The 22,211-nt window shown below is 49.2% G+C and overlaps 2 protein-coding genes across 2 annotated transcripts; both read right to left on the bottom strand.

The window, feature by feature from the left end:
- Positions 1–5,499: 5,499 nt before the first annotated feature.
- LOC116454880 (guanylin-like) lies at positions 5,500–11,061 on the bottom strand. The gene is made up of 3 exons (XM_032131964.1): positions 10,589–11,061; positions 7,283–7,472; positions 5,500–6,418 (listed from the first exon to the last, which is right to left on the bottom strand). The coding sequence occupies exons 1-3, from the start codon at positions 10,661–10,663 to the stop codon at positions 6,354–6,356; spliced, it is 330 nt and encodes a 109-aa protein (XP_031987855.1). The 5' UTR covers positions 10,664–11,061; the 3' UTR covers positions 5,500–6,353.
- A 3,923-nt stretch (positions 11,062–14,984) lies between these two features.
- On the bottom strand, positions 14,985–21,927 carry LOC116454686. Its single transcript, XM_032131574.1, has 11 exons — positions 19,664–21,927; positions 19,426–19,487; positions 18,786–18,942; positions 18,130–18,386; positions 17,691–17,776; positions 17,058–17,161; positions 16,695–16,812; positions 16,352–16,460; positions 15,847–16,022; positions 15,460–15,578; positions 14,985–15,128 (listed from the first exon to the last, which is right to left on the bottom strand). The coding sequence occupies exons 1-11, from the start codon at positions 19,773–19,775 to the stop codon at positions 14,992–14,994; spliced, it is 1,437 nt and encodes a 478-aa protein (XP_031987465.1). The 5' UTR covers positions 19,776–21,927; the 3' UTR covers positions 14,985–14,991.
- Between the last annotated feature and the right edge of the window lie 284 nt (positions 21,928–22,211).

Genomic DNA, 22,211 nt, shown 5'->3' on the forward strand with positions numbered 1-22,211 from the left:
AGCAAAGCAGAACATTTAGTGATCTGGTCAAAAAGTGTCTCACCATGACAGGAATGAAAACAGCAAAAAAGTACTTTTATCAGCAATTCTGATTCCAGTGCCTGATAGTGCAAATATGCCAGGCAGAGGAGAACATGGGATTTGTCTTTCAGATTCCTGGGAATAAAGCCAAGTTAAGATCCTGGAAAGATATAAAGATCTAAGAGTGTTTCTATTTTGACCCTGATATTTTTTATCAGAACATGCAAAATATTTAATGCAAATTCTCCTTGGGTGTGCCATTGCTTTTATGGACTTTTTACTGCTTATAAACCAAATCACGTCATCGCTGGTACTTTCTCTGACCCTTTAGTTAAAATGTTACCCCAAGGACAATCATATCTTTGTGTGCTCAGTGTTTGCTGAGTACTTCAAGATCCTTGGATTTGCATGGGGTAGGAGTAGAGGCCTGCCCAGGGATAAGACCAACCCTATCAACACTGCCTGCAATCGTTCTGCATTTTTTCCAGGAAAAGCTTCATTTGAAATTAGCAAAAACTTCTTCTATTTCCTAGGTGGGGGCAAGTCAGAAATTCACTGATATTAAACAAAAAGACAAAAAGAAGGGTGACTGAGCACTGGAATGGGCTGCTCAGAGAGGCTGTGGAGTCTCCATCCTTGGAGACATCCAAAAGTCATCTGGAAATGGTCCTGGGCACTCAGGTACCACGGAGGTGGGACTGGATGACCCCCAGCATCCCTTCCAACCTCAGCCACTCCAGGATTCTGTGAAGAAATGGGTTTCAGCCTTCATATTTTTGTACCTTTGAAAGGAAGAAAACTTTTTTGCTGCTGAAACAACTTTTCCTGCTTGCCTCAAATGCTGTCTGGATTTATCCCTTTATGGAAAGCTAAAAAAAAAAAATGGGGGCGGGGGGAAGGAAAAAAACAAGTGCTAACAAACATTCTGAACTACAGGAAGAATATGGGCAAACCAGGACAACCTCTGGGAAGACAGAGGTTAATGGGAATAGAAGCAGATAAACACAGCATTTCTGGATAGAAGGGGTACAGGAGTGGGACTAGAGGGTAATGTGGGTGGGAATTGGAAAGAAATGATGGGATTTGTATTTTAATAGCATCTAAAGTTGGTTGGTTGAGAACACTGGTGGCTAGAACTAGAGGAGAGATTAAAAATATGGGAAATATGTAGAAATTATATATTTTAAACTAAGAAAAAATGATCAGTCCAGGGAATTCTGAGCTTCAGTGGAATACAGGGAGAAATGGGCAGGGAAATCCCATAAGAACCAAGGGAGTCTTGGGGCAGGAATGAAAGGGGAGGAATAATGAAAGCTGGATAAAGAGCCACATTGTAGAATCAAGGAGAAAAAAAAACAACCCAAACTCCAAAAATTAGAGATAAGAGACTGGGGATGGTGCCAGTAGGAAGGAGCAGAACTGGCAGCCAGTAGGTAGAATAAATGGATGTATCAGGCAAGGCTTGGATAATGTGGAAATGTGGAAGAGCCAGGCAAAGTGAGGAGAAAGGTAAGAGAAATTTGGGTGGAAATGTGAGGCAAATTTAAGGGAGAACAGGCACAAAAGTCTGTGCATCCAATAATAGTGAGAAAAGGGAAAATCCCACCTTCCTGTCCACGACTGTGGACATCGTAACACGGAATTACACAGCGATAAAGGGACGAGGGGAATCAGGGGCTGGGAGCGGCAAGTGCTGGACACAGGGAAGAGCTGCCAGTGTCTGGATTATTCAGTGCTTCAAGGAGCTCTCAGAATTACAGAACTGATGGAATTTGTCATCTCAGTGCTCAACAGCTGCAAAAAAACTCCCGTGTTGGGAGTTGGCAAATAAAGGAGCTGTTAATATTGCTGAGGTTCAGGCCTGGGGGTGTCAGGGCAGTAAAGACCACACTACCCTTCCTATGGATGGAAAGGAAGAGGGGATGATTCAGAAAGAAGAATTCATAGATTCTAAAGCCTAAAAGACCCCTCCGCAGATGCCCAGTGTGAACTGGGATTTAACATGTGCTAGAGAAAGGTGTGCACGTGTTAGGGAGGAATTAGTGTGTGGTTAAAGGATGTGGATGTAAATCTGTGGTTAAGAAAGATAATACAGGCAATATTTAATTAGCAGATGCTCAATCTCCCTTGCAAGCTGCTCATTATTTAATCACACACCCTGAAAGGAAATGATGTCTAAAACCATTTTGTTATGCCCCTGACATAAAATCCCCCTTTTTATCAATCAGCTTTTCCTGTGTGCAAACCTCCCCCTGTGTCAGGGAGTTCTCTTGTCCTGGATAAAGTAAATTATGTAATACCCACTGCTGTACACGTTCCATAGGCAGGATCATCCCGGCTTTGAGAAGAGCTGCCTTCATGGACAGCCTTTTGCCCCTACCTCTGTTCAGTGCTTCTACTCCAGAATTTCTTCTGAAGATCCGATCTAAATCTCCCCTCCAAGGCCATTCTCCCTTACCCTATCACTGCCTGCTCTCGTAAAAAGTTCAAGCTCTTCATCAGAAGAGCAGAGGACTTTGTTCCAAAAAGGAATGTTTGCCACCATGATCACTAAAGGCTTTGAAATCTTTATCCCATGTTTTTCTTTGGAACTCAGCCCTAAATCTCCTTTCAGTTTCCCCCCTCACCTTGCTGCAGAAATGGGGCAGTTTTAGTAGCCAGCAGCAGGAGAGTAGAAAGTTCCTTTTTCTCCCTTTCCGGCTGTACAATCTCCCTCCTGCAGCCCTGTGTTATCATCTCATATCAACAGAATTGGCTTGCACCTGTTCTCATGAGCAAAGAGTACAGATAAATTTGTGCTGCTTAATAGGGGCACTGTTATGCTACGAGAAGTACCCTATAAATTGGAGCAAATTCTCCCAAGTAATTAAAAAAGACATCACAAAAAATTATGCATTCGTGTTCCTTGTGGTTTTTTCCCTTTTAAAACAATGTTAGTCCTTTAAAGGAGTGAAAATGTGCAGAATAGCAGATTTGGGCATAAACATGGGCAAGTCCTAAACTCCAAAATTAGACTAAAACTGTCCCAGGTCAGCCCACAAAAGCCTGTATTCACTTAAAACCTGATTATAGAACTGAGTATCTGGGCTTTCCAGTATACTGGAGGAGAACTCAGAACCAAGGCCAAGGACAGCTGCTGAGAAAACCCCATTATATTGGGACAATTCCAAAAAACTGGGTGTACTCAAAGTTTTTTCCAGTGGCATGTTCCCTTACCCAGCTCCCAGGGACAAACCTCACTACCAGAGATGTGTCCATGTCTATCCCATCCATCATTTGCAGTTGAACTCGGAGACACAGCTGCAGCCTGGCAATGTCCTGCTGAGACATGAGAAACTTCCGATGTACAAAAACTGCTCAGTATTCCCTGGGATTAGGCTTCCAGGGGAATGTGCTGAAGATGATTGAGGAAACCTGGACATTTCTGTGCTATACCTTCCAGAGCAGTGCTGGTGGTGGCTGTCACTTGCCTGACCTCCCTATGGCATCACTGAGCCATGAGAATGAATACTGAAGGAAGCTGATATGTGCGACGAGGAATAAAGGACAAGGGATGCCTGTGATCAGCTCCAAGGGTTGAAATATGATTGCACCAATATTCAGGTTGTGTTACTCTCCTCAAAAAGCCCAGTCTGCACAAGACCAGGCATTTCTGCTGGTGAATATATTTACCTTGAATTCCATTTCCCTCCTGAGAGGTGTTTCTTGGACACACTGCTCTGATTTAATGCTCTTGGTTTAGGGCTGTGCACCATAGGTGGGATTTAGAAGGAAATTTTGTGTCCTCCTGATTCACTTCCATCACAATGCTGATTAAACTCTGCCAACACTTCCCAAGCAGTTCTGGCAGACAGGGAGACCTGCTGGATTTAGAGTTTAGCACTGTGGGAAGAGCCCCAGTGACCCAGCCTGGACTTTGGTTAGAGGTAGACTGGAATTACGGTATCGATCCTTTGCAGGATCTGTTCACACCACTCCTACAACTTTCCTTGCCTTATTCTGCCCTTTGCCCCCTTGTCACCAGTTTTGCATATTCCTTATGAACAGCAATACAGAAATATGATACGGAATTTTCTAACCAGAGCCCAGAGCCAAGAGTTGATTGTAAATCTCATATGAGGAGAAGATAAAGATATCAGCACCAGGCTGACGTCTGTCCTCTCATTAGTGATTAAACGTTAATAGAAATCAGAGAATCATATCAGAGAATCCCAGGCTGGTCTGGGTTGGGAGGGACCTTGAAGCCCATCCCATCCCATCCCATCCCATCCCATCCCATCCCATCCCATCCCACCCCTGCCGTGGGCAGGGACGCTTTCCACTCTACCAGATTGCTCCAAGCCCCGTCCAACCTGATCTTGGCTCCCCATCCCCACAAAGCGCTGGGATTCAGAAGTCACTTGTAGATCACAAGTGGAGAAAAGGAATATAATAAGCGGAACAGGGGAAATAATGGATTTGGAGGTAAGAAGGGTGCGTGAGGTAACACAAGCCTGATGGTTTGGTGAAAAATAAGGGAATCAACATCATCTTTTCTCATAATACAAATTGCCCAGTTGAATTGCCAGTGAGACAATTCATTGTAGCTCACTCATTTTTCAGGGACTGAGATGCTGAGGAATCCTAGAATCACAAAATGGTTTGGTTTGAAAGGGACCCCAAAGATCATATAGTTCCAGCCCCTGTCCTGGGCAGAGACACCTCCTACTCTCTGCCTACTACCTCCTACCTCTGACTGGACCCCTCAGGAAGGGCTTTGCATTGTGACCTGATGCCCAGAGGTCAGGTCTGCCCAAAATCAGTTCTTTCTGACGTGGGATTTCGGTCAACTCAGCATTTGGGCTATAAACACAAACCTCATAAGATGCTGTCAGAGCACTGAGATCCGTCTGCTCCCTGTGGGTTGGGGGCTGCATATATAAAAATGGAGATAATAGTTCGACAGTCAGGAGGGAAAAAATTAAAATATCTGATATGGACTTGCATTGCGATGATGAACCTGGGGGTACTCAGCCTAGAGAAAAGGAGGCTCAGGCAGGACCTCCTGGCTTTCCACAACTCCCTGACAGGAGAGGAGCCAGGGGGGTCAGGGTCTGCTCCCAGGGAAGGAGCAGACCCTGGGAGGGTCTTGAGGGAACGGCCTCAAGTTCTGACAGCGGAAGGTTAGGTTGGACATCAGGAGGAATTTCTTCGTGGAAAGAGTGGTCAGGAATAGGAAGGGGCTGCCCAGGGCGGTGGTGGAGTCCCCATCCTGGAGGTGTCCAAGGAAGGACTGGGCATGGCACTAAGTGCTCTGGGCTGTGGTTCTGTGACTACAAATTGGTTTAAGTTCAGGACATTATGAAAAGATATATTTTATTCAGGGAAGCCCCAGACATGAAGCCCCTTATATGGGGAAAAAGCAAGTAGGCAGGAAGAGTATCCTAAAACAAAACCCACCCCCAAACCCAGCAATAACATAAACAAAACAAAAGAAAATCCAAATTAATGCTAGTTTTTATTGCTTATACAGCATATAAACATGGGCAGATCATTTCTTCACGATCTTGCCACCAATAAATAAAACAACAGGCAATGTTTTCATTTCAGTGCGATTCTAGCACTACACTTTGGAATTTCTTTCTCCCAAAGAGACTTTAAAGAACCTTGATATCCAACCAGAGAAGAAGTGTTCCTGTGCTCCTCTACACCCATTCCCTAAATCAACAACAATCAGTACAAGGAACAGTCTGATTTCTGGCTGTCAAAGTGTTCCTAAACACCAGGAATTTGTCCCAAGTTATTTGTTGGCGTTCTGCTATGAAATCAAAGGTGTCACCTGCAGACAGGTGGAAGGGAAAGGGATCCAACACACTGGGAAGGAGGGACTGGGAAAGGGAATAACCCAGTGATGTTGTGCGTAGGGGAGGCCAAATCACAGGCAGATATTAATGATTAGATACTACTTATTGGACATTGAATATTAGCTATTAAATATTAGCTATTAAAAAGGTTGCAGGGGATGCTGAGTTTCACCCAGCTTGTTCAAATCCAAAGGCAGAATAGTGGGAAATGGAACCCAGGGCTTTTCCATTCCAGTGTCACCCAACTCCTGCAGCACTTGCACCTCTCGGAGGAGTCACAGCCTCCTTGTTGGCAGAACTCCTCTGCTGGTGGCACCTGATCCAGGTGCTGCAAGACTGCAGGGATGTCCCCATGAGCTGGCAGCTCCAGTTTGGCTGGAGTGGGAGATGAAGCCCAGGAATATTGATTGGTGAAAGTACATGATCTCGCCACAGGAATGCACAAACTTCCCAGCTGGACACATCTTCTGTGGGTTTCTCCATCTTCACTCAGAAGCAGCCGGCGCAGGCAGCGTTGGCACAGATCTCACACAGGTCGTCCTCAGCAGCCAGGCCTGTCCGGGAGAAAGGAGGGTTTCAGGCAGATGCCAGGAGGGCAGAGCCACTGTCAAAGCACTTGGAGACGCCTTTGCATTCCTGTTTTATCATTTTTAAGATCCTTGTAGGTAATACTGCTCTAAGTAAAATTGGCTCATGCTAAAGTATGGCTTAATGAATGAAGTCATACCTAAATTCCTTGGGAAGCAATGGGAACATGTGGAAGCAAGAGGACAACAGGGCATGGCAGCATTTCGTCCTAAAGTGTCCCTTGTACTGGGCAGTAGATAAATGAAATATAGTAACATAAAAAAGCAAACACTGCAGCAGCAGCAGCCCATGGCGGAGGGACTTTGGACAAGGGGGAATGGATTAAGCTGAAGAGGGGTAGATTTAGATGAGATACTGGGAGGAAATTCCTCCCTGTGAGGGTGGGGAGGCCCCGACACAGGTTGCCCAGAGAAGCTGTGGCTACCCCATCTCTGGAAGTGTCCCAGGCCAGGTTGGACAGGGCTTGGAGCAGTCTGGGATATTGGAAGGTGTCCCTGCCCCCGGCAAAGGGGTGGGACTGGATGACCTTTAAGGTCCTTCCAACCCAACCATTCAGTGATTCCATTATTCTACTTGGATGAACTTTTCCATGGTCACAGCAGTGGGATGTGCCCAGGGAACAGCTCAGCTCAGCACTGCAGGAATTTTCCTTAGGGGGTTCGTGGAGCCCAACCCTTGCAGGGGAAAGGGCAGCACGAAGGCAGCACAAACCCTCCCAGCAGCCCTAGAAGTGACACAGCAGTAATTCCATGGCTTTGCCTCCTGCTATTGGAATGTTAAAGGTTGAAAAGTGTGGTAAAAATGAAAACTATGAAATACGAACTACATACTCAGCCTCCTAAAAATCATGGGTGCATCTTCCCTCTTGCACACAGGCTGGAATTCCTCTGGGAGGTGTTTTTCTTGGCATGGGGAATAGCTGGCTATGGGAACCATCATGCGAGGGTTGATGTGTCTGTTCCCATCCATGAGCTCCTTCAGCTTCTTCACGGACTCCAGGGAGAATTTCAAGTCACCATCCTGTGCAGAAGAAAGAGGTGTCAGGAAGTCAGGCCTTTGGCAAATCCATTCCATTTCCACCAGGAGCTCTCCCAAAAAATATAACAGAGGGAAAAAACGGTGTTGAAAGAAAGCCCAGATAAAACCTGTGCTGAATGAGGGCAGTGGACAGAGGGAGAATTCGGGCCTGGCTCATCCCCATGAGAAGACCCATAAAATCTGGGATAGGAAGATCCAGGCTGGGATTCTTCAGCCTAGAAAAGAGACTTGGGTTGGGTTGGGTTGGAAGGGACCTTAAAGCTCTCCTCATTCCACCCCCTGTCACAGGCAGGGACACCTTCCACTAGACCAGGTTGCTCCAAGTGCCGTCCAGCACTTCCAGGGATATGTGGTAGAGATCTACAAAATCATGAGTTCAATGGGAGTAAATGGGAATTTATTTGGTTCACTCTTTCTCCTGACACAGCAGTGGAAGTGTCAAGTGTTGGCTGTGACCTGGCAGGGTGTGACCACACAAAAGGAGCTCTTCTTTCACACCACACATTGTTAAGGGCTTAAACCCTTCACCCCGACACCTTGTGGAAAGTTTCCATTAATTTAGAATCACAGAATCTCTTGAGTTGGAAGGGACCCACAGGGATCTTTAACTCCAGCTCCTGGCCCTCCACAGAAAGCCCAACAATCCCACCCTGTGCCAATTTAAAACTTGCCCACACAATTCATGAAAAATGAGGTTTTGGAAGCATAAATATTACACTTCTGACTCAAAGCTCACACTAGAAACCACCTAAGGAAGCTGGGACAGGACTCTGAGAAATATTACTCTATGTTTTCGTTGCTTGTCTCTGTGCATCAGTTAAGGGTCATTCCCTCAGTTTCAAGAGAATTCCCCTTTTTGAGGTCATAAATTTAGGTTGCAGTTATTGCAGCTGTTTAACCAAGTGCACAAAGTCTTTGCCCGTCTGCAGGTAATCAGAGTTTGGCCTAGAAGACAGAAGAAGTGTTTTCAAACTGATTTTTATCTGCTGTTTTAACATGGTTTCATGGCCAACATGTAGTCAGTAAGGTGACGTGGGAGGTTCCAACCCCATGGCAGGGTTTGGAACGAGATGAACTTTAATATCCCTTCCAACCCAAACCATCCTGAGATTCTGGGATCAAGTAACAGCTCCTCATCCAAAGAAATAAAATTCAGTGACTCTGATACAGCACAAGACCAAATATTAGCATTTGTTTCACATCTCAGGAGTCCAGTGGGGAATGGTGTGATATAAGTGGGGAGGGGATTTGATTCTGACTGGGGTTTTGGGGGATTTTTTACAGAATCACATTAAGTTGGTGCTAAAGGTTTAAAAAATCCAATCGGATAGACTTTGGACGTGCCTTTACTTAACTAAGTAAAATTCCTTGCAGTCAGTTTATGATCTTACTCAGATAATTTATCAGTTGAACTCAATGATCTTAGAGATCTTTTTGGACCTTAATGATCCTATAAAGGTTGATCAGGCACTAGCACCGGCTGCCCACGGCAGTGGTGGAGTCACCATCCCTGGAAGTGTTCGAAAAACATGTGGATATGGCACCCGGGGACATGGTGGATCTCTTGGTGCTGGAGGAACAGTTGGATTTAGTGATCTTAAAGGGCCTTTCCAAACTAAGCAGCTTCCTGATTCTGTGATCAGCCCTGGCTGCCTATGAAAAATTCACTTTTCCTGTATAAAGGCAGCTCTAGATTCAGCTGTTGGCCACACACCTGAGAACCAAAACCCACAGAACTAAAATGGGTGGATTTCCACAGGCACAACCTCAGAGAAAGCAGGACTTGGGAACAAACCCTGAGATCTGCAGGTCCAAGGGACAAAAAAGAACAAAGGAACGGCAAAATAGAAACAAAACCCTGCCACCTCAAGTAAGAAAGATGTATTAGAGAGAGCTAAATCTGACATATTATGGGCCAGGGAAGGGAAATCTAGGAAACTATTTCAGGGAAGAAGAGTGGAAGCTGACTTTGTGTAGTGAAGAGTCAAAGAATCAGTCAGACCTAAAAGAACTGAGGTGAAAGGAGTGCAAGACAGAGTTCACTGCAAGTACAGTGGAGAAAACATAGATTTAATGATTAATGAGAGAAGAATTCCGGCTCAAACTCCAGAGCTTCCTACTCTTTTACACAACATAGAAGCAGCCATTCTCATCTATTAATTTTTTTTATGGCTACAAGTAGAAAACTGGGATGGTTTTCACTGGGTAGGAAGCTGTTTGCTCCTCTGGAGACTGTAAATGTTGAAGAATGGTTTGAGAGAAAGCAATAGCTTAAACCTGCTACCTCTGGATACCTCTGCCATCCAAAGGACAAAAAGAGGATAGTCCAGGACACAAACATACCTTGTCCCTGGAAACCTGCTGCAGACACATAGAGTCAATAACTGTTTAACAGGTATTAGTTTTCCTGGCTCCCGAGGAAGTAGTTTATATTGCAATCAGACTGAAATCTCCCACGCTGTTTCTCACGATGAGTGCAGAGAGATCCAAAGCTCTCCCAAGGACAGACCAGGGCCCTGAAGTACCTTCTTAACCCCTTCCACATTGCATGGAATATCGGCCATAGGTGCTGTGTACTTGGAAAATTTCATTGAGTCTCCTCTAATCACTTTTCTGCCTATTAATATTTAATTGGATCCAACTAAGCTCTTCTTTGCCCTTTTTTAACAGGCTCCATCCCCTAAACTCACAGATCATTTCCGTAAAGAACTTCCTGACTAGAACCAGGTAACACAAGACAATTTCTCCTTTGTCACCCCTTGTTTGCATCACTCTCTAAAGTCAGCACTTTCACCACACGTGGCTTTAGGTCCAGGAGAAAACTCCAGGTATGAAACGCCTCAGTCCCTGAGGGATTTCAGAGCAGAGATATGGCTGGAGAAGGTAAAAAACCAGCAGCAGCATTTAGTGATACCTGAAGTGTTTCACAGAAGGAAAACCCAGAGCACAGGGAGATGCAGGTGGAAATCAAGGCAGAGCAAAGCAAAAATTCAGGTCTATTAATTTAGTTCAAAATTCCTGTTGCAGCCAGAAGTTTAAAAAATATCAGCACTTTGTTGAACTCTTAATACCAACAAATGAAAGAGGAAAAGACTCACCTGAACGTAGACTGCCTGGGAGACGTGCACCAGGACAAGGACTGCCAGGACTGTCCAGGAAAGAAAGATTTTCATAGTGCCTGCAAAGCCAAACCTCTCCTCACCTGGATAGATTTTATTTCCTCTGCCTTTGGTGTTTCTCCACCTTTTTTGTGTCTCTCCGACTTTCCCTCTTCTCCTGAGCTCTCAGACTGCCCAGCAGTCAGAGCTTTATAAAGACTTCACACAGCATTAGGTTGGTAATCCATTAATCCAAACTTTTTATTGACATATCATAAAGCTTGAGGGGACTCTCAGTTATCTGCTCAGTAGCACAGCAGGTCAGTCACACCCAGGGCAGATCCTGGGATTTATGAGTTGCTCGCACTTTGAGACACTGGCCATGACGTGGGTGGGCAAAACATTCCAAACTGCAACAAATAAGTGGTGGAGATAGAGCTCAGGCAACACCTGAAAGTCCCCATAATTCTGTCCACTTTCTGCAGAGCTGGGAGTAAAAAAAAAAGAAATTTGGAAGACGATAGAAAAAAACTGATGCAGTCAGTTGGCTGTTCTGGGAGTTCCAGGAACTAAGAGTGTAATCACAGAATCATGGAATTGCTAAAGCTGGAGAAGCCCTCTAAGATCATTGAGTCCAACCATCAACCCAGGACCTGATGATAGGTTGTTCACCATTAACCATGTCCCCAAATGCCACATCCGCATGTTTTTTGAACATTTCCAGGGATGGTGACTCCACCGCTGGCCTGGGCAGCCCCTTCCAGTGCCTGACCACCCTTTCCACAAAGAGAATTTCCGAACATCCAACCTAAAGCTCCCCTGGCACAACTTGAGGCCATTTCCCCAGGTCCTGTCCCTTGTCACCCCACTCCTGTTAGGGCTTTGGAGAGAGCCAAGTACCAAGGCAGAGAAGCCCAGGCTGTGCCTGCACATGCCCAGCTACAAAATGTCATCTTTGCTCTTTTCTGCCCCCAATTAAGATGCATGTGTTAAAAGGCATGGGAGGTGTCATTAAGGACAAAGGCTGCCAGGAATCAAATCCATTTCTCTGTGACCTCCATGCTTATATAGAAACATGGGAGGGTCACACGGATGGAGAACACCAATGTGCCTCAGCTCGGTTCTGACATCAAGCTCAGATCCTTTAATCTGTAAATGATGTCTGGAATTTTGTGGGTTTGGATTAACACAGACACCCGGAGAACAATGTTCCTGATCCCAGCAGGAGAGGGCAACAGTCACCCACTGAGCACCTTCCTCAAATCTCAGCAGTGCTTTATGCCCCAAAGGCTCCAGTTCTTGCTGTAACCCAAATTATTTTTCCAGTTACAGTGAAAATCATCTTCCTGCTTGGAGTAAAATTCCAGAATCCAAAGCAGCCAAGTCCCCAGGCAGGGGGCTTGAAGGGACGGAATGGGACTTTTCGGATTCATTATAACCCAAAAATTACTGTAGAGTTGAAGCAGAGCTGACAATGCAGAGTGTGGGCTGACAGACTTTGCTTCTCCCCTCTCCACCAGCCTCATCCATGAAATTTAAACCCCTGAAAGGATCTGTATTCCAACAAAACAAGCCCGTTTCCTCTGCTGTAATGATTTCTCTGCTTTCTGCTGCCCTGGCCAGCAGCCAACAGCATTTGCAACCCCACAGCAGCTCAGGCCTCTGCCCTTAATTACTGTAATGTGGGTTAAGGGTGGAACAGCATAGGGCAGAGTAAAAATCTCTGAGAACATTTCCACTGGTAATTTTTACAACCATTTTCTTCTCCAAAACCCTTTAAGCCCTGAGTACAGCTTGGTGGAAACTAAACAACAGATTAAAGAGGCATTGAGGGAACCAGAGAATTGTTAAGGTTGGAAAAAAACAACAAGATTATCAAGTCCAGCCTTGGAGAGAACCCAAAGAGAGGGACAGGCAATTTTGGAGAGGTGTCACAAGAGACAACACTGAACCAACAGATGCAGACAGAGTTGTAGTCAATGGTTCTATGTCCAGTGAGGGGTGGTGTACCTCAGGGTCCTGCCTTGGACCAGTGCTCTTTGATACCTTATCAAGGACACGGTGAGGTTGAGCACACTCTTAGCCTGTTGGCACGTGACAGGAAGCTGAGCAGGACAAGTGATGCACCCAAAGGATGAGGCCATCCTGGAGGACCTGGACAAGCTCAAGAAGTGGGTCCATGGGAATCTCATGAGGTCCTGCACATGAGTTGGGAAAACCCCCAGTCTCAATCCATTCTGGGAATGAAGGGCTTGATAGCAGGACTTGGAGTGGAAGAAGGACAAGTGAGGGACAAGCTCATTTCTGGACTGATACTGAAGTTGCCCCAACCCATGTTCAGGACCTTGTATTTGGCTGCCTTGATCCTCCTGAGGTTCCCATGGGCCCACTTCTGGAATTTGTCCAGGCCCCCTGAATTGCATCCTGTCTCCCAGGTGTGTCACCTGCACTGCTCAGCTCGGGGTTATCTGCCAGCATGCTGAGGGTGCCCTTGGCTCCGCTGTCTTTGTCATTGACGGAGACATTAAAAAGCACTGGTCCCGCTATGGACCCTGAGGGACACCCCTTTGTCACTGAGCTCCATCTGAGCCCTTCACCACTATCCTGTATGTAGTACATCCAACCAGATCCTTATCCCCTGAGCAGTCCGTCCATGAAATTTGAATTATTCCAATTTAGAGAGAAGGATGTTTTGGCTTTGTTGTGCCCCTTTGCTCCTCAGGGTCACAGCGCAGGTCCGTGTGGGGCCATGACCCCATACCACACCCATGTCCCAGTTCCACTTCTCTCTGGGGTCGTGGAGCTCCAGCTGCTTCACCAAGCTCGGGGGGACCAGGAACTGGTCAGTTGGATGTACAGGGAGGAGGGCAGAAACCTTCTGCTCACCAGGTCTGCTCCTGGAGATTCTGTGGCCTCTGAGACACCCCTGCCCTGCAGGTCCAGCCCTGCCAGCTCAAGACTTGGGAGAGGCCAGGCCCAACACCAGAGGAACACACCCGTGTTCCACCTGCCTCGTCCTGCTTGTGGCCATCCTGGGGCTGGAAGGCGGGTCTGGTTGTCCCAATCCCAGGCTCATTCCCTGCTGTGCAGAGCCAGTTCCCACCCCGAGGTGAGAGACCTCTATATCTTTATTCCAGTTTGTGCACAGCAGGACCTGAGTGGTTCCCACAGACTTTGGCTCCCCCATTCATTGGAGCTTTACGTTATTTTTACATTTTAGCAAACAAAGGCCTCAACATTCACTGGCTACATGTTACAGAGTTCTCTAATTAATATTCTATCTTCTATTGGTTAAATGATTGTCTCCCTTCTCACACTAATTAGTCCACAGGCTCAGTCTTGTCCATCTTTGGAGTTGGTGGGATTCTGGAGCTGGTGGCCGTCAGTCAGTTGTCATGTTCCCCCCTGCCAAAATCACCTTTCATAGACTGAAGACCTCGGACTGGCCCCGTTTGTTCCTCCTTAGGCCCAGCCTCAACGGCCCTGAGAGCTGTGCAGCCCTCAGAGGGACCTGAACAGGTTGGGGAGATGGGCAGGGAAGAACCTTCTGAAGTTCAACAAGGGAAATGCAGGTCCTGCACCTGTGGAGGAACAACCCCAGGCACCAGCAGAGGCTGGGGGTGACCTGCAGGAGCAGCTCTGCGGGGAAGGACCTGGGGGTCCTGGAGACAATGAGCTGTCCCTGTGCCAGCAGAGGGTGTCAGGAAGAGCACTGCCAGAAGATGAGGGAGTGCTCCTGCCCCTCTGGTCAGGGAGGAAGGGCAGGAGGCACATCTGGAGTGCACATCTGCAGTGCTGTGTCCACTTCTGGACTCCTCAGCACAGTAGGGACAGGGAGCTCCTGGAGCGGGGCCAGTGGAGGCTGAGGAGATGAGGAAGGGCCTGGAGCATCTCCCTGCCCAGGAAAGGCTGAGGGAGCTGGGGCTGTTCAGCCTCAGGAGGAGACACAGCTGAGAAGGGCCCTCATCCCTGTCTGCCCCTGTCTGCAGGGAGGGCTTAGAGCAGGGACCAGGCTCTGCTCCAGGAGGCCTGGCGATGGGACAAGAGGAACAGGCAGGAACTGATGACCAGGAAATTCCAGCTGAACATAAGGCAGAACTTCTTTGCTGTACAGTGACCGAGCCCTGAACAGGTGGTCCAGAGAGGGTAATATCCTCAGTGGGGATATTTCAGACCCATCCAGACACAATCCTGTACCATGTGCTCTGGGATGGCCCTGCTAGAGCAGGGAGGTAGGACCAGACGAGCCACTGGGGTCCCTTCCAATCTCACCCATCCTGGGATTCTGTGACTGGAGGTGTCCAGGTCCACCAGTCCCATCTGGATCACCAAACACTGTTGTCCCGACCAGGGGCTCAGTCCCTGGTGTGGAGCAACAATTCACACACCGAGGCGATGGATTTCTAGGTCTTTATTTCTTTTTCCGTGGTGTCATGTGGTATTCCTTGTTCCGTGGTGTCAGGTGGCTGCCCCCATGTCTCAGTTCCACTGTTCTCTGTTTGTGGAGCTCCAGCTGCTTCACCAAGCTCAGAATCAGGAGCTGTTCAGGATTCAGGGAGGAGGGCAGAGAACTTCTGCTCACCAGGTCCGCTCCTGGAGGTTCTGTAGTCTCCCAGACACCCCAGCCCTGCAGACCCAGCCCTGCCAGCCCAAGACGTGGGAGAGGCCAGGCTGGACAACACAGGAACCCACCCACATCCCTACCTGCCCCATCCTGCCTGAGGCTGTCACCCGGGACTGGAAGGCATGTCTGGTTCAGGGACAGCTCCAGGACCCCCAGCAGCACAGACAGTGCTTCTCGGGGACTGCTGCCAGGCAAGGGAGGAATGTGCTGCCACAGGAAAACGCATCCAGTGCTTGGAAATACTTACCAAGGAAATTGTCGTAGGACCATTTCCGTAACAAGTTGATCTGCAAGGCCTTCTTGCACTGCTCCCGGGCAACTTTGTATGGCTTCAGATTTAGCAGGACCTGTTTTGCTCGTGGGGTCCTGCAAAGCAGGGACAGATTCTGCCCTCACTCCCTGGCTGGAATCCTGCCTGGCCCAGCTCCCGCTGCTCCTGTGTCCACATTCCCTTTGGCCCCACCACCCCTTTCAGCATGGGTACATGGGACACCAGGATCAGGGGCTATCCCAGGGCATGCCCATGGCAGGGGATGTCCAAGGGACAATATCCAGCCCAGGGTTCAGGGCTCCACTTCCTTGATCCCATCTGTTCAACCCTCCCTGGCCCTGCTAGGTGCTGCCACACTCTTACCTTGGCTGTGGTCTCCCCCCACGAGGGGACGGTGTCTTCTCCTCCTTTCTCTCTGGGGACAGAGCAGCAGCCACTCCTGCTACAGCAGCCACTCTCTCCTTCCTTAGCCTTTCAAATCCTCCAGGATAGGAGGCAGCAGCCTTCCTCAGACTCCTCTGCTCTGCCAGAGGTGGAAGCTGTTCCATGAATTAAAGGGAAGGCAGCTCAGACATTTTGGCAACAACAAGGGTCCCATCCCGCAGCCCATGACCCAAGGGACAGTTTGGATTCCTGCTCTCTCCCCCAGAGTTCTTGGCAGTGACCCTCTGCTTCCTGAAGAAGCCTGGACACCGTAGAGGTTCAGTTCAGAGAAAGATTCCTTGCAACATGGTACAGAATGATGAAGTTGTTCCCATGACTGAATGGAAGACCCAAAAGACATCCCAGAACAAACACATCCAAAGGGATCCTTTCAAAAGCCTCCCTGCAGTGATGCAGGACGCAATCCTACATCCATGTCACACACCTGGACACGTCTGCCCTGCCTGGTGGGAGCTGCCAGCCCAGCTTTGGGTGCTTCCATCCCCTCGGTGGCTCTGCCCTTCTTCCCAGAGTTCTCAATTGGAGGCAGCAAACTGCGAAGACACCACACAAGCATTTTGTCTGAGAAGAGTGGGAGCATCTTCTCCAGTGTGTTTTCCAGGCCTCTCCAAAACTCTGCTGCCTGCTTCCCATGCCGCAGGAACCAAGGCCTTGGGCACATGCCCATATCTGCTCTCCATAAGTACAAGCAGCATGGCCAAAGGCGACAGCTCCTTGCACCTGTCCAGAAGCACAGGATTACCCAAAGCCAGCTCCCAAACTCTCACCTCCCTCTCTGCACTCCACCATCAACCTTTTTCTTTTCTCTTCCCTTCACTTTCACGTCACATATCCGACTTGGAGAAAGACGCGGACGAAGAAGGAGGTGTTGGCTGGGAGGGTTCCCTGAAGAAGAAAAAGAGAAAGCTCCTCTCAGCTGCATCTCCAGAACATTTTGGACATGAGGGATCTCCCAGCCTTCCTGTCCCAGCCCAGTCCCCTTCCCTGAGGGCCATGTTGCTCCATGGTCCTGTCCCACTGCCTCCTTGGGTCCCCATTCAGAAAAAGAGGGGACCTGCTGGGACACTTTTCTGGCAGGAGACAGAATTCCCTTTGGCACAGAGGACGTCCGTTCCTAGGAGGGAACACACCTGGAGTTGTTCGGCGCTTGGTGTTGGTTTTGCTTGTGGTTCCACTGCCTAGTAGGGAAGCGCTTACAGGATGTGGCTGGGACTTCCCATCTGCCTGCACAAAGCTGCAAAGAAGGTGGTGACACCAGTTTGAGTAAGGGCAGCAGAGTCCATGGCAGCCTCTGGGAAGAAGTTGTTCCCAGGCATCCAGTTCTCCAAAGGAGACATAACACTGGAGCACAGGCAGAAGAGCCTCCCTCCACAGCACTCCTCTCAGCCAGGTCTGGGATCCCCCTTGTCAGAGATGCTTTCCAGGGAAAACAAACCCACAGTGACTGAGGACATCTCAGGCTCTGGGGCATGTTGGTTCTCACTCTTTCTCAAAGGAAAAGGAAGGAGCTGGTGGAGCTTCCATGGCCCCCAAGTGTGCCTCCAGGGTCATTCCCACAGAGGTGGGAAGATAAAGAAGGCCCTCTTCCCAGGGAATCCACCTGAAACACTCCCCAAAGAAGCCAGAATGGCCATGGACCTTACACAATTTCAATTCCACCTCCAAAATTAAATACATCCAAGGATTCCTCCCACACGGGAGAAGCCTGGACAAAAAGGTGTTGCTGGTTATCACCCCCCATGTACAGAAACAATTGCACTCACTGCGGCAACACAAGGACACCTCCAGGAGGAATCTGGGAAATGTCCTCTTCTGTGTGGTCTATGAATAATGGCTTCAGATTTGGGGACTGCAACAGGGACAGAGACATAACAGGATCCACAGGGAATTTACCTGCTGTTCACAAGGCACAAAACCCCTCTGCCACTGCCAGCCCCAGCTGCCCCTCCTCAACCCCCAGCCCCAGCCGTTTCTCTGCCACCCCGTGCCCCTACATCATCCCAAATCCATGAGCACCTCCACCGCCTTGGCTTTCTGGCATAACAAGGCCACACCAGCAGCATCTCCACAGGAGCCAAAGCCCAGGGCTAATTCCCTGGGAGCAGGAGGGCAGGCTCAGCTACCAGGACTGTGGAAAGCTACCCAAGGCCACGGCTGTGTCCCCAGGAGTTTGAGGGCACATGAAATACATGCAAGACTCACCTGGAGCAAACCCTCTGCCAGATGCTCCGACTGAGCCACCTCTCGGATCAAGCCTTCAAAGAACCTCATGGCTACGTGGCTTCCCCGGCAGACCAGGACGCCAATGTCCTTGAACACAAAGTCGAAGTTCTGGCCACTGGCCAAGGCCCACACACAGATCTTTAAAGTGGCCTCAATGCACATCATGATGGTGGCCTTGGGCTTGTGCAGGCGCAAGGACACCTCAGCGCAGACCAACTCATTGGTTTTGGAGAGCCCTGTGGAGAAACCACCCGACGCAAAGTCACTCACTCAGCCCTTCTGTGTGGCCCCTCAAAAGTTCACCAACCCCCTCCCACCACAGTGACTCTTCACCCAGCAGCAAATGTCCTGCTTTTGTGCCATGAGCCCCTGTCCCTGCACCGCCAACTCAACCACCATGCTCCAGCCCCACAGAACCTCCCAGGTGGCTGCAGGAGCCAGCAGGAATTCTGGTTCCTGCCTTCCCAAGGTGGTGGGGATCATCAGCCTCACTGGTGCCAGGAGATTCTCAGGAACACCTCCAGGAGCTCTCCGGCAGCAGCCAGTACGCCCCGGCACCCAGAGAGCCCTGGAGAGGCTGCTGAAGGGACCCGTTAATGTCCAGGGGGAGCACGGGGCTGAAGGGCTCATCTTACCAGGCACGGGGCTGTTCCCACAGAGGAGCTTCTTCCCCACCAGCAACGGCTTGTTCAGATCAAACTCCAGACTGTCCACCATGAAGCCTTCCCCTTCTCCATGCCAGATGGGTCTTTTCATAATGTGTATGGTACCCAGGCCCATCAGCCCAACTCTCTGGAAACAAAAGCAGGCAGTTACAGGGCAGATAGGAGGGAAAGCTAAGGGTGATCTGTGGCCTTTCCAGCCCTGCAGCTCCAAGGCCTGAGATGGAGGCTGGTTCTCAGGAGAGCCAGGAAAGCTTTGGAGAAGAGCCTTTCACTCCAGATGGTTCCTCACTCCCTCATCTCCAGGAGCTGCAGGGTGCAAGACATGCGGGAGAAACTCCTGGAGCCTGGGAAGGCCCAAGGAGTGCAGGAGCACTGCCTGGGCATCCCTCCTTTCCAGCCATCCTGGGGAAGACTCCAAAGAGGAAACCCAATGTTCTCCGACTCAAGCACCACTTGACTTCTTGCCTGTGCTCACAGTGGGTCTCTGACCAAAATTCAGGATCTGCCTGGGACACTTCTGCCCTCTAGGCTGGGTGAGGGCCAGGCGGGATGGGGAAGGATCGGGAAACCCCCATGGTCTGAGGGAGGACCACAAGGAAACCAGCCCCACCTTCTTCAGCAGCAGGTCTTGGCGATAGCATTCAGACACACAATCCCAAACTTTAGTGATTTCTGTCGGAAGACGAGAAAGGGCGATGTTGAAGTTATGAAGTTCATCATCCCCCCCTCACCTTCCTAATGGCAGATCCCCTTCTCCAAAGGGACCTTCTCCCTGGGCAAAGCCACTAACACATTCCCACCCCAGGGAGAGGAGGATGCTGGGACCTCAGGGGATCTCAAGGCCTTACCATCTTTGTGGAAGTACACAAGGTCCGGAGACAGCGCGAGGAGGAAGCTAGGGTAAACCTCTGTCGTGGCTGCGGCTCCTCCTGCCCGACTTCTTCCTCTCCTCCTGTCCATCCCACCACGGCCCCAGGACGGGGGGACCTGTTGGTACAGTGGGGCACCACAGCTGGGCTGGTCTCTGGCTCTCAGGGAAGTGGGTGTTACGGTTCCATGGAAGCAGAACGCCCCATTGTGACCTCACATGCATCACCGAGGGGTGCAGAGCCACACACAGACACGCCCCTGCCCCCAGGCTTCACCCTACAGTGCTAGGAGGCTGTACTTACCATTTTGAGGGGCTGGCCCACCCAGCCACTGCCCTTCCCGACAAGTCTCCCACAACCGCTGGTGAAGCACATGGGAAAATCAGATGGAAATCAATTCAGAATGATTTACACGGACACTGGGAATTGCTGTGTTACAAGTTAGAAATTTGGCAGAAAACAAACCTAGTGTCCCAGCTGGTCCTGAGGGATCAGAGGGGCTGCAGGCAGCAGGGCTGAATTCCTGATAGGAGCCAGTTCCACCTGGCAGGTGTGGTCACATCCAGTGGGAACTTTCACAAACACAGATTCACCAACAGTGCAGTTTACTGGAGCAGCGGGTTACAGACTCTTGTTAGACTGAGAGTGATAAATGCACTGACCTGCAAAAGCTGCACAAGACAAATGTTCCCAGGAATTCTTTGATGCAGCTGGAGACACAAATCTTTGATAAGGGGTGTCCCCGCTTTGGGGAGGAGGGAGGAGCAGCCAATTTATCTGTAAATGAGGGATATCAAGAGTCATAACGAGAGAGATTACAAAGGCTCTGGGTCTTGGCAAGAGCAGAACAGAACGTGACACCTGAGCATCACTCCCTCTTCCACCTGGCAGATTCCAAGGATAGGCCTCTGCCTGATAACCCATCACCCCCTCAGCAGGCGATCACACCCAGGTACTCCCATCACCACATATCCCATGGAAATCCCTTAGGTTGTGGCCCTCATTCCTACACAGGCACGGAGCTGCAGCACAGGAGACCTCTAAGGCACTGGTGTTTGCAGGGTCAGGAGATGACTGGCTTCAGTCATCAGTAAGTTTCCATCATGGCCAGAATCAAAGTTATCTGAAACATCTGGAAATTGTTTTCAAAACTCCAGCACCAATGGTGCCGTTCCACTCAGGCTCTGACTCGTGTAGGGACTGTTCCAAGGCTGTCAGGGAATGCCTGATTATCCTTTGTTCCCCACCTTGGACAGGCAGCTGCTGTTCCTGTTGCACTCAGGAGTTCCTGGTACGGTCAGGGGATACTTCACCTTATCAGGTGCTTATCAGGAGCTCCCATAGAGCAGGGGGAGGAGGATGTACCACAATAGGTTATTGCAAAAACAGCCACAGGGCTGATGTTGGATGCACAAATAGTCCATGAAGTGTAGTTCTGGTGGGGTTCACCCAGAGCAGGGTTCACTGAATGTGACACACAGGGTAACTGATCCCAGTTAACTGGCTAAGTGATTACCAGTTATGGGGATCCCAGTTACCCTGTACCAGATCCATTCCTATGCTGGGCATAAAGAAAACAAACCTGCAGCACAGTCCCAGAGAGCTCCAACAATGCCATCGCCATCATAGATTCATTTCCTGTGTCAAAAAACTCGACGTGGCTTTACCCAGGAATTTACCCAGGGGTATCCCTTCTGGGAAGGGGAAAGGGGACTACCCAAGGACATCCCTTCTGGGCAGGATGAAGGGGACAACCCCATCAAATTGTCCCTCCAAATTCCAGGTTGAACTCTCATCCCCTAGGTAGGTACAAAATTGGGGTACATTTCATACCTTATCAACCACGACCATGCTAAGTGCTGTGGGTGGGATTGTGGTCAAACCTCCTGTTCTCTGTGGTCCCAGTGTATGGAATATTCCTTGGTAGGGGTTGTTGGGTATCAAGCAGAAAAACGAGACCATGCCCTGCTCCACGTTCCTCTCAATGCCACAGCAACACAAACTGCAGGACTGCACTCGCATTCTGTATCTGCACCACAGGCCCTGTCACATTTGAAGCTTTGCATTTTCTTCCCTGTTTCATGCTTCCAGCACTGGGGAGGCCCTACCTCGAGTACTGTGGTTGTTTTGGGCCCCTCGCTACAAGACAAACCTCGAGGCAATGGAAGGTTGTGGAAAATTGCCCATCCTGTTGTGTGGGCACAGAGCTGCTGTGAGGTGGGGGAGAACTGACGGAGCTGTTCCGAGCCATCTCTGAGGTGGGATAACCCAGGCTCTTGAGGCACCCTTGGAATGGATGAGAGTGAAAGGACATTGAATGATTGGTGTTTATATACATATATACATACATATTTATATATATGTGACATTTATTTTAACACTTTGGTTGCAATGGAACTCACCTATGTGGCCATTTTGGTTATTTCCTTTAGAGATATACCAATATAAAAGTATAAAAATAACACTTTAGAAAATACATAAGGAAAAGAAAGAAAAAAAAGAAAGATTAAGAGTAGAGAGTGGAGAG

The sequence above is a fragment of the Corvus moneduloides genome, chromosome 22, assembly GCF_009650955.1.
Source record: "Corvus moneduloides isolate bCorMon1 chromosome 22, bCorMon1.pri, whole genome shotgun sequence".
Lineage (NCBI taxonomy): Eukaryota > Metazoa > Chordata > Aves > Passeriformes > Corvidae > Corvus > Corvus moneduloides.

What these genes read in the sequence shown, in the direction of transcription:
- LOC116454880 (XM_032131964.1), bottom strand. Translation starts at nt 10,663, where the DNA reads ATGAAAATCTTTCTTTCCTGGACAGTCCTGGCAGTCCTTGTCCTGGTG. An exon ending in CCCAGGCAGTCTACGTTCAG is followed by an intron (nt 7,473 to 10,588) that starts GTGAGTCTTTTC and finishes TCTTCTGCACAG; the next exon opens with GATGGTGACTTGAAATTCTC. An exon ending in CATGATTTTTAGGAGGCTGA is followed by an intron (nt 6,419 to 7,282) that starts GTATGTAGTTCG and finishes TCTCCCGGACAG; the next exon opens with GCCTGGCTGCTGAGGACGAC.
- LOC116454686 (XM_032131574.1), bottom strand. Translation starts at nt 19,775, where the DNA reads ATGGACAGGAGGAGAGGAAGAAGTCGGGCAGGAGGAGCCGCAGCCACG. An exon ending in AAGACCTGCTGCTGAAGAAG is followed by an intron (nt 18,943 to 19,425) that starts GTGGGGCTGGTT and finishes TTTTGTTTCCAG; the next exon opens with AGAGTTGGGCTGATGGGCCT. An exon ending in GGCAGGGCAGACGTGTCCAG is followed by an intron (nt 16,023 to 16,351) that starts GTGTGTGACATG and finishes TTCATGGAACAG; the next exon opens with CTTCCACCTCTGGCAGAGCA.